The sequence below is a fragment of the Panthera leo genome, chromosome A3 (assembly GCF_018350215.1).
Source record: "Panthera leo isolate Ple1 chromosome A3, P.leo_Ple1_pat1.1, whole genome shotgun sequence".
NCBI classification, from domain to species: domain Eukaryota; kingdom Metazoa; phylum Chordata; class Mammalia; order Carnivora; family Felidae; genus Panthera; species Panthera leo.
The window spans coordinates 52,277,642-52,289,851 of NC_056681.1; the positions used below are offsets into that span (position 1 = coordinate 52,277,642).

General features: G+C 36.7%; 1 protein-coding gene across 2 annotated transcripts; it reads right to left on the reverse strand.

Annotated features, from left to right (window-relative positions):
- Positions 1-1,355: 1,355 nt before the first annotated feature.
- Positions 1,356-11,891, reverse strand: SULT1C4 (sulfotransferase family 1C member 4). 2 transcript variants are annotated; one of them, XM_042931845.1, is made up of 7 exons: positions 11,503-11,889; positions 8,303-8,428; positions 7,634-7,731; positions 7,227-7,353; positions 6,915-7,009; positions 3,620-3,800; positions 1,356-2,669 (listed from the first exon to the last, which is right to left on the reverse strand). In XM_042931845.1, exons 1-7 carry the CDS (start codon positions 11,669-11,671, stop codon positions 2,554-2,556), a joined length of 912 nt encoding a protein of 303 aa, XP_042787779.1. In that variant the 5' UTR covers positions 11,672-11,889; the 3' UTR covers positions 1,356-2,553. The 2 variants fall into 2 exon arrangements, with proteins under 2 accessions (XP_042787779.1, XP_042787780.1); XM_042931846.1 differs by lacking the exon at positions 8,303-8,428 and having other exon boundaries at positions 11,503-11,891.
- Positions 11,892-12,210: the final 319 nt, after the last annotated feature.

The following is a 12,210-nucleotide window of genomic DNA, read 5'->3' on the forward strand; positions in this document are numbered from 1 at the left end:
TTCATACCAAATCAAGCTTTCTTAATTTTCTTGATTCAAACCTAGACTTCTTCCATAGGAGTTAAAGGTTATCGCTCACATATGATAAAACATAGAATGTGCACTCTGTATTTGATAGATTCTATGTATCAGAAGTATTACAAAGACTAAATACATTATTGCAATTTTCTGCTAAAATGGAAACAATTTTGACTAGATCTAGAATATAATATGCTAATCAATGGTTTTGAAAGACTGAAGGGGAGAGGAAGGTAAGAGGTAGCAACTTGAGTGCAAGGTCAAAAGTCCAAGAGCCATGGGCTGAGCACATGCCCCCTTCCTCTGAGTTATCTTTGTGAGGCAGCAGGGCAGAGCATGGATTTTGGTGTCTTGGGGGTAGTGGTGGTATGTGGGGGAGAACTGAACATAGTCACAGAAAGCACTGCATTCAGATAAGAGCCTGCAGGTATTGTAACCAATTTCACAGAGAACTTTAGAGATATAAAGGTATAAAAAACAGATTTCAGACTGGACAGATGCTAGGGGTGCCAAGTGGGAAGCTATTGTTGGCTTAGGACTCTGTCTACTTCAGAGCATGTGGACAGTGGGAATATTTTAGATATTCAATAGACTATTGTTAAGCTTCACTTGATCATGGTGGGGAGTGGCTGACATCTTGACAGTCTGGTTATTTTTAGGTCTGGGTCTGGGTTGGGCATCCTTTAGTTAGCAGTGATCATTATGAACCTGTGATGGGACTGTGGTAAGAACAGGAAGGGAGAGACTCTATTTTGAACAGTTAAAAATGCGGGTTTTGGAACCATTGGAGCTGTGTTTGAAAGTAAATTCCAACATTTCTTATTTGAGTAACTTAACTAATATCTCTGAACTTTAGTTTTAGTTTTCTCTGTGGGATAATACTGCCACATTCAAAGAATTGTTATAAAAATAAAATGTCTTATCCAATACAACTTTTCTGGATGATAGAAATATTTTCTAATGTCCAAGTAATAGCTACTAGGTATGTGTGGCTAGTGAGCATTTGAAACTTAACTGGTGGAAATGAGGAACTAGATTTTATCTATTTTTAATTAATTTAAATAGGCACTTGTAGCTAGTATATTGGACAGCAGTTAAAGATAACTTTTATAGGTACTACTTAAATATAAATTTAGGTACTACTATATAAAAAGTTAGCTGTTTTGAATTTCCTTGACAGACATATTCTTTCAGTTACTTATTTTCGTGCTTGTCCTATTTTGTTTGATGCAATGAAGTATATAGCAATGTTTCTATCTTGGAAAAAAATAAATAAGCGAAAATTTTAATAAGCACAAGAAAGACAATATATACATATAAGAGATGTAATATACTTTAATCTTAATCACAAAAGAATTATACTAAGTGTAGAGAACTTCAGAAGAACAAATGATCTCTTCAGTTTTCAGTATTTGCAGAAGGAATGAACCACTTGTCCTGGTTATTGAGGCATGTTATATGGTTTGGATAGGTAGAATATGTTTTCAGATACAGGCATGGTGAAAATAAAACTAGTAGGGTAGGAACCTGCAAGATATCAGGGCTCAGTGAGTAGCTAATTTGCTGAAGTAAGGAGATGGTTCAGAAGATGAAATTAAGCTAGAAAAGTGGTTTGGAAGATGAGATCAACCATATCATATGTTTATAGCTGCCTATGAATTGATGGCTAAAAAGCATGGGATTTATCTTTCAGCCACTGTAAATTCAGCGTCATTGAAGTATTATTTAGAGCTAAGGAAAAATACAATCACAATCCTGTTTTAGGAAAGTAACCCTAATAGATTTGCGAGGAAGAGAGAAATTAGTTAGGAAGCTTACACTAGTATGGGTAAAAGGTTTCTGAACCAGAAGGGTGGCTATAGAAATGAGACTTCATACAAGAAAAACTGAGATATTGTTGGTGGATTAGCATATGATTATGGATTCACTGGAAGGAGGCAAATCAAGATATGACTCCAAGACTGAATCATAGCACTGGCTGAGGTGAGAGAGAGAGAGTTAAGTATATAGGATGTGGTAATTGATAGGGATAGATGTATTATAGAAAGAACACTGAAGTGAATTGGAAAGTTTCAGGGGGAAACAGAGTTACACGATGGTTACTTGGCTACCAATTACTTTCTGGGAGAAATAGTCACTATCTACATACTTTAGTGCTGTGTTGAGAAGTTAGTCTGAAAGAACACTTACTCTGAAAATTTTAATGTTTTCTTATATAAGGAATGAAGAATTTTTAATGTTAACAAACACATGATCTGTAGAAAACTTAAACATAATGATAATTAGCAATGATGCCAGGATTTTAACTAGTGATGATTGAACCTCATTCCTTCCACACTGCCATTCTCCTCCCACTCTCCACCTTGTCCCCAATCTCTGTTAGCTTTATCCCCACTTTTTTAGAGTGCACAAAAGCAAACACAATAAACAACTACTCTGAGAACCTAATCCAATATTATGTGATCTGAGCAACAAAATTTAATTATTACCCAATAAATTAGGTAATAAACTAAAAAAAAAATTTTGTTTTCTTTTTTATGAGAATTGGAAGTGGAAAGTTAGACTGGAATCAGCCATTTTCTTCTTGTAGTCTTCATCAAATCTCTCATTCTGAGCCACAGTAAAGTGATTTTTCCAGTCTCCAACTGTCCCTGAAACAGTCATGTGGGAGAGAGTCAATTTGTATTTCTCTATTTTCCTGTTTCTGTGTGAATATTTCTGTTCTACCTTCCTGGGAAGCAATATTGAACAAAACATTTCTGTTGCTAACCTGTCAATTTCATTCTGAAGGGAAGAAGAATTTCTTATCTGATCTGGTAACGGGAGAGCCCATTACCCACTGAGTCACATTAATGGGGGAAATGAAACTACAGTAATTAAAACAGCAGGCATGGGGGGATTTCTTGTCTTTTTCTCCTGTTCTCTTTGTACGTCAAAGTGTGGTAGGTGCTTATGCCTATAGCTTTCATTGTATAGACCTACCAGGAAGGGCTTGTATGTGAGAGAATTCAAGGTATAGTTCTGAGGAAAAAAACAAAAAAAAAATCCCCAAATTCTCCAATTGCAACTCCTGTTACCTTTTCACAGATTGCCTTTTCCCCCTGTAGTGCTTACCATCATCTATTATCCTGTGTATTCTTCTTGCTTATTTTATTTGTGGCTAGAATATAATGTTCATGAGGGGAGACAATTTTGTGTTTTTTTTCACTGCTCTAGACATTACCTAGAACAGTGCCAGGCACATAGTAGCCACTCAGTAAGTATTTTGGAATGAATTAAATCTAACTGATAGCATAAAGCCCTTGTAAATCCATTATAAAATGGATTCTTTGCCTTATCTCATTTAATTCTGTGTGTTTTCACCTTACCAGTAAGATCTCTGAAGAGTTGGGGTGGGGGAAGGGGTGGGATTTAGACACCACACCTTACTCTTCAATTGTCTGAACATTGTTTTCGTTTCATTTGTGGTTTCCTAAGAATCCCAGAATCATTTGTTATAGAGCTTTTTTTTTTTTCTTAGCCACAGGAAAGAAAATTCCCCCAAGGCTATGAAAGGTTGCACAACACTTTTAAGATTATGATCAAAAGAAAATATAAAAACCTTTTCTCATGAATGGAGAAACAGAGTGGTTCATGATTTCAGTAGGAATTGATGAATAGTTTGCCATTGAATTCTGCTTCATAACATCAAATGAAGTGTGATGGAGAATTTTATCTAGAACTTCATGATCTAGGTTTTTTCCAATAAATTCTGCCAGCTTCTGAATTTCCTGCTTTGGATTCTATGATGAGAGTTGAAAGAAAAGTGAAGATTTGATATAAAACAATTGGTTTAATAAGAATACTGAAATGAATTAATAACAGTAATCAGTAATATGCTATGAGATAAAATTAAAAAATCTTATATCACAAATGCTCAACTATCCATAAATGACTCATTTTAACATGATGGTCCATAATATTCTCTTTTTTATTAACTGGAATTATTAAACTTTTCTTGCTCTAACATAGGAGCAAAAACTGAAGTGTTAGTGAAACATTCAGCATACAGTGACATGCAGTGCAGGGAGAGTGTTTCACTAAGAGTTATGCCCAAGTGTCCCATGCAAGTCAGTTATCGCGGGGGGTGGGGATCTTGGTCAATTAAATATCCAACAAGGAGAGTCCATAGACTGGTGATAAGAGCAATGGTATTGTGGAAGCATAGGGTAAGACAATTTAAGGAGGCTGTCTCCTGTTTCATTGATAGAAATGTCCCCAGACCATTTCAGTGGTGGAAGTAAGCGGTGGCAGGAGAATGGGAGAGGACTATTTTGCACCCATGAGTGCCCAAGAGACACCCATGACTAGTAATTCTACTACCCAGCATGTCCAGATGTTTATGTGCTCCCGAGAGTTCCAATGTTTCCTCATCAGAGGGACACACCACCCTAGGGAGCTGTGGCCGTGGGAAGTCCCTATCTCTAGGAGGAGTGGTAGGGGAAAGAAAGTAGAAAGGCATAGCCTGACATCTGTGTCTTCTGCTTTAAAAGCTTGGATGTCAAAAGTGCTTAATTAATTGGCTTCACATAGACTAGGAATCCCCAATGTTTATATCAGCACTATCAACAATAGCCAAATTATGGAAAGAGCCCAAGTGTCCATTGACTGATGAATGGATAAAGAAGATATGGAATATATATACAATGGAATACTACTCAGTAATCAAAAAGAATGAAATCTTGCCATTTGCAACAATGTGGATGGAACTAGAATGTATTATGCTAAGAGAATAAGTCAGAGAAAGAAAAAAATCATATGATTTCACTCATATGTGGAATTTAAGAAACAACAGATGAACATAGGGGAAGGGAAGGAAAAACGAGATAAAAACAGAGAGGGAGGCAAACCATAAAAGACTCTTAAACACAGAGAACAAACTGAGGGTTGCTGATGCGGTGTTGGGTGGGGAGATGGACTAAATGGGTGATGGGCATTAAGGAGGGCACTTGTTGGTATGAGCCCTGGGTGTTATATGTAAGTGATGAATCACTAAATTGTGTTCCTGAAACCATTATTACAGTTTATGTTAACTAACTTGGATTTAAATAATATTTTTAAAAAAGAGGAAAAAAAAAAAGAAAAGCTAAGAGAAATTACACCAGGAAAAAAAAAAAAAAAGAGTGCAGAGAATATTGAGCTTTGAGTGACTAGTTAGGGGGCATTCCAGAACATGATCACAGAAATATTTAAAAGGGCTCTAGGGATTCTAAGGTTAGACTACCTGTTCATTAAAGTTTCTTCCTGGCATCATAATACATTAGGATATACCCCATTAAAAGGGCATCATTCCTGATGATATATTCTTATTTTGACCCTATAATGATACATTTGATATCATGTGGACAAGCATCACCTACATGGAGTTTTCCTACTCTGTGTTTAACAGCAGAGTATTCCTTCCTTCTATGGCTTCCTCAGTTTGTCATATCTATTCATTAAAGAGCAAACATTTCCCTTATATGATTCCCTGCCATAATATTTCTTAACTGAATATCTAAATGTAGAATTCTGTAGATAACTCTCTGCACATAGGGCAGATAGGGCGCATATCTGACCTTTTCTGTTTGAAGAAACTGTAGAGTGGAATCTAAACAACAACCACCAAACTTATAGATACAGAGAACAGATTGATGTTGCCAGAGATAGAGAGTAGGATGGGCAAATGGATGAAGGGAGACAAAAGTTACAAACTTCTAGTTATAAAATAAGTCCTGGGTATGTAATGTGTAGCATGGTGACTATAGTTAATAATACAATGTTGTCTATTTGAAAGTTGCCAAGAAAATAGATCTTAAAAATTCTTATCACAAGAAAAAAATTCTCTAACTGTGGTGATAGATGTTAACTGGACTTATTGTGGTGCTCATGTCAAAACATATACAAATATTAAATCATGTTGTACACCTGAAAATAATATAATGTTAATTGTCTATTGTATCTTGACTAAAAAAATAAAAATGATTCTGTTTTACTCTTTTGATATTCTGTAGAAACAGCTAGATGAGGCCCAGCAGTGACTGAACCCAGGAGACATACATCTAAGCTAATGTGCCCACAAATCCCCTAGGCATTTTATAAGGCATCTTATAAGGTGCACATTCTGACTTAGTAGGCTTGATGTGGGGTCTGAGAGCCCCATGCAGCTAGTCTGTGAAACACCTTTTGAGTAGCAAGGCTTTCAGTGATAATTGAAGAACAGAGACTCTAATTTTCATAGATCCCTGTATTTAGTTAAGTCATAGATAGTATTGGGTATATTATAATTTATAGTAAACTCCCATGAACCTCATCTTATTTAGTCCTCACAGTAGATCTTGGAAGAGTATATATTACTATCTAGTGTTTGCATTTAGGGAAACTAAGTAAATCTCTAAGATGTTAAGTGTCCTTACCAAGAATAATTGCCAGTAGGGAAAGCCACACTTTGAATTCAAGAATTTTGAATCTAAATCATTAGTATTTTCCATTACACCCTAAATTCTTAACCCATTTCTCGAAATTATGATGTTTCTCAAGTACTGATGAAAAAACACAAAATGTGCTAGGAAATGTTTTACTTTCTAAATGGAATTTTAAAATAGATATGAAAGAGGAAAATAAAGGTATCACTTGCATTTTGCCTATATGGAAACAGTGTACCATACCCCAGAGCACCAGGAAATTGTAGATGAAACTATGGGATACATAAACTCCTGATATCCCATGTGTTCTTTGATTCATGGACAGCAGTAACCAATGAAATGCAGCATTTTCTATTCCCTGTTTCAATCTATGAGTCCCCAGTAGGGTCCATACATTATGACTTAAATGTCTTATAGTCCAATGGGAACATTTTACATGGCACTGCTCCTCACCTTCTTCAGGTCCTCATAGAAGAGGTAGACAATGCGGTGTTGATCTTTGGCTTTCCACCATCCTTTCACATGGTCATGCCATGATCCCCAGCACACTGCAAGGAGGGATGAAAAACAGGGTAATGAATCACAGAAGCCCAACAAACAGATATTCCACTGAAAGGAGATTTCCTAAAGAGAGGGAGAGTATCATACTGATGATTTCTTCACAGTAAAGCAGGCAGAGGCCCAGATATTCTAAGGAAATGATTTTTTCTTTTTAGAGTGTTTGAGAATTTTGAGACAGAAAAGAAACAAACTGAATTCTCTTACCTTTCCCAGCCAGAAAACTCTCAAAATACTCTTCCCAGGTTCCTGGAGCAGGAAGAGCTTTATTCATTCTTTGGAAATGGTAATAAGACACCATATTGTCCTTTGGATTTCTTGCTACATAGATTATCTAGGAAAGTAGCAAAAAGAGGATTAGACTGATATTTGGTTATTGCTCATACAAATTATGTTCAAGTGGGTACATTCCATACAGATGAGATTTTCTGATGCTGCATTCTTATGATTTTGACTTTTGTGGGACTTCAAAAAGACTCAAATCAATTTGCATATTGATTATTGTGAAGAGATGGACTCTCTCTTCTTTAACAAGTGAAGTGTCTTAAGAGGAAATTAAAGACCACTCTAGGGTTGTTTTAAGGAGTAAATTGTGAATTCCTTTTGCTTTTTACCTTACAGTTTTTCTCTAGGAAGGATGGTGGCAGCAACTGGATGGGAAGATGTGTTTTCAGGGTCCGTGGTGAGGGCATTTGCTTAGCTTGTTCCAAACCTGCAAAATTGATTTTTGATCACTCACCACCATTTTTTTTCTATTTGCTTCAACATCTTACTGCTTCCATTATTACTACTTTAGGAACAGTTGAACAATTCAAGGCAACTATGAGAGCACTGTAACAGTAGATCTGAGATAATATGTCTAGCTTATGAATGATTTTTTAAAGCTAAAACAGTCTTTAGCCATAACAAACAAGAAACCAAACAAATAAGAACCTAAAAGATTCAAACCCTTCCATGATGAAATTATGTCACTTGGGCTCAACTTTGTGGAATACAATTAATTTCTAATGGAGAAGAAAAACTTGTGTATAATCAGTAACTCCATTAGAAAATGTCTGGAGTTTAGCAACGGCCAGACACAGTTAAAAAAATACAGTCACATAATTCATTAGTAATGCTTGAATGCCTAGAATTTAATTTTTTTCTAGTTTTTCAAAATGGTTGTATTAATTCTTATGTCTTTTCTATGATTTTTTTTCAGCTTGAATGCCTGTGAATGTGATAGTAAAAAACCCTCAGTGTATATTTAGGATCATAGTCAAGTGTTGCTATTCCATACTCACCAGATCTCATGGATGGGACTATCCATTCGATGAAAGGAAATCGTATATAAGTAGGTGCTCGTTGACTTTTGTCAACATCACCTTCATTTTGTATTAAGTCCACTATCTCCTGAGTCCATGTTGTTCCTTATTCCACATGTAAGATGAAGATGCACAGACATTTAGTATACTACATTTCTTAAAGATTTTTTTACATTTATTTATTTTTGAGAGACAGGGAGAGACAGAGCACAAGTAGGGGAAGGGCAGCGAGAGGGAGACACAGGATCTGAAGCAGGATCCAGGCTCTGAACTGTCAGCACAGAGCCCAATGTGGGGTTCGAACTCACAGACTGTGAGATCATGACCTGAGCCAAAGTTGGATGCTTAACTGACTGAGCCACCCAGTCGCCTCTAGTATACTACATTTCTTAAAATATGATCATATTTGTTAGAATATCTCTCTGAATTTTAAAGCTAGGTTTATAGTGGAATTCAGAAAACATCATTTTTTATTTGTCTTATGTTATCACAATATGAATTTTTATATAAAGGCTGCAATTTGGAGTGGACACTATATTGATAAATATGCAGTTCATTTTTTTTTTGCCTGTCACAACCATTAATTTGAATTGTTATCTCATTGATATAGCTGCATTGTTCATAAGAAAGCTAGAATGAAAGGTCTTTCTCACCTGATTATGATCTCCTGGAGAGTAATCACTATGTGGTTTTCAAACCGTTTCCCAAGCACATAGTAGGGCTGCTACATAGGAGCTACTTAATATGTGTTGGCTGAATGAACAAGTGAATAATTAGTATCTGGGCTGGATATTGATCATTGGTACTTAGTATCCATTTTCACCCATTTCTCAATTTTCCCCTTATCTCAGGGACTGAAATGCTAAAAAGTGCATTATCTAGACTTCTTTGCCACTAAGATTCTGAATATTATTTAGAGTCCCCTGATGAAATGCATTGAAACGTGGAAGAGAGATAGAGGTCATTCTTCCTGAAAGGTAGCTTCAACAGATAGAAATTTTGCAGAGGCCATACCACATTTTGCTGCCCAGTGTCTCAAATGCAAGAAGCCACTGGAAGAAGGGCCCTTTGTCTCCCAGGCCCAGTTAGTTTCTGTGTGCTGTCTGATTCTGACTGATACAGTGCCTACCAACTAAATCTTCATCCTTTGATGAAGAGCTATTGTACTAGACATTCTGACAAATCCATGTCAGGAAGATGAACAATTTGAGAATGGTTCTCTGAATCATGAATCTGGGCTAATCTTCCTATTTTCTCTGAAATCAGATCTCATTATAGACTCCTTTCCTCATACTGTCAATTTAGTGCTTTTAGCTCTACAGGAAGGGCATAGGTTAGGAAACAATGAAAAAAATTACATTTTATATCATAGATGAGTTGGTCTCTAATATTTTCTGGCACCAACTCTTTTATTACAGGATAAAAGAACAATATTTCTTCAGCTATCTAGTCAAAGAAAGTTAGAGCTATTTGTACTGGTTTTAGGTGGTCACTCTGAATTTATAGCCATGGGCCAGCTAAAAATGGGGCAGGTTCACATGTTGCTAGGGGTTTGGGGATGAGTGGAATTTCTCAATACATCCTCTAGAGGTCAGTGATTTTATAATATATTTTTTCTCTTGGCTCATTCACAGAGTATTTATTACTCTTTTAAAAATTTAGGTGTAAGCCATATTTTTCATCCATGCTTGTTCATTCTTCCCTCCAATAAATTTAGCCTTTATTAATGGATAAGGTTTTAGTGATGATTAAATATTACATTAGCTGGCAAGCATATTATTTATTTAGTGTGTTATTTGGATTGTTGAAGCCCCATTAATCCTAACCCATGAAAACCTTAAATAAACCAAATCTTGCTGCTCACATTTGGGAGGCGGAGAAAGATTAACTATTAAACATTATGCTGAAATGATGATCAAGTAGAGTTGTGGACAAAATTAAGACTATGACGTGTGATTCTTACCAGTGAATTCTTTTACATTCACAAACTTAGGAAAGTTTAATCCTGAATGGGCTCACGATGAGTAAGATTAGAAAATTAGGAGTCTAAGGCTCTCATCTGCTGGTAGTCTTTTATTAGGATTATTAGATATAAAGACTCAAGAGAGGTTTGAACATAAAATCTCAGAAAATGCTTAGGTTTAGATTTTTTGGTGTTTATGTGTGTGTGTGTGTGTGTGTGTGTGTGTGTGTGTGTGTGAAAGAGGGGTTATTGACAGGTAACTTGATTTTTCAAAGAGCAAATGTACATGCAATCTGGCTGTGAATTAAATAGTGTATTTTTACTATATATGTAATATGCACAAAAATCTGTAGAGAACTATTTCTCCCTGCTTATCCTAAAATTTTTATGATACAGTGGCTGGGCTCAAGTATTCTTACTTTTATAGCAACTTCTGTTAAACTAATTACTGAAACAAGGAAGTAGGTTCACAACATGCCATGACGGAGGATGGAAATCAAAACAGTAGTTCTCAGACCCTGAACTGAGAGAATTTTGAGGGCTTCTGGGGGCTGCTGAGGTGAAATCAGCATTGCAGGACCAAAGCTCCCATAACTCTTCCCCAAATCAGCCTTGGGATCCCCTTTTTAGCTCACACACACAAAGAAGTTTTTTGTTTTGTTTTGTTTTGTTTTGTTTTTTTCTTTTTTTTTTTACAGGATCTGCAGTAAGGGCCTGCATTGGGAACAAACAAATCAATAAATCTAGCCCTTTAGTTCTCAGCTCTTTCATTCACTCTTTACTGGGGAAGTAAAAAAAATGTACATCAGGGGCACCTGGGTGGCTCAGTGGGTTAAGTGTCTGACTTTGGCTTAGGTCATGATCTCGTCATTCGTGAGTTTGAGCCCCACATCGGGCTCTGTGCTGACAGCACAGAGCCTGGAGCCTGTTTCAGATTCTGTGTCTTCCTCTCTCCCCTGCTCACACTCTGTCTCTGTCTCACTCTCAAAAAAAAAAAATTAAAAAAATATGTACATCATAGGAAGAATTAAATCTTAAAATTTGTACATCATTTTAATATTTTTTTCTGTAGTTTCAGTTTCCACAAGATATATATCTTAGCCATATCACTCCGTCCAGTAAACAATTTCCCACTCCTTTATTTCATTATTAATGTACTTTCCCCACTTCCCTTCCTAACTCTCTTCTTCACCTTCCCCTCTCCTCTCTCCCCTACCTGCTTTAGGATAGGTGGCAATAAGCAGATCATCAGACTTGGCTTGGAAGTTCCAGATCTGGTCCCAGATGTTACAGGTAGGTATGGTTTGCATTATCCCCTTCACGTAGTCGACAGGTATGCGCTCTTTTCCATCAAATTTAAAATCCTCCATTTTACTTAAGGCCATTAGTATCAGAAATCAGACTAATGTACCAGATAAAATGTTACTGCTCAGTCAGCACAAAGCTGCATTCTTGTTATTGTACAGGCAATGCAAGACTCGGACTGCAAGTTCTACCTGGACAGCCTGGGGATGGTTGGCAATTAATGTGCAAACCAGCTACAGGCCTGCTAGCCCCAGTTCCAGGAAACAGGGCACTACTGTTTAGGCAGGCCTTTTCTTAATGAGCTCCAGCCCTCCTCCCATCCAGGCTCTGACGTAATTGCCAGAGGCCCTCCCAGATCCTGGCTGCTGTGTCATGTTCAAGTTCAGTCCTGTTCTTCTGTGTCAGTTTAACAAGACTTAGTGCCATGTTGTTTATGTTTCTCTTATTTGTGTTCATAAAATAATTCACATTCATTTGTTGTCTCTTCTGTGAATGTTAAGCTAATTAAAAAGTTGCAGGAAATTTGCTCACAGAACGGAGGTAGTGAATGGAGGTAGCAACATAGAATAACTTCCCTGAAAGGCTGAAGGGAAATTTCTGTGGGCTGTTGGCAAGAAGG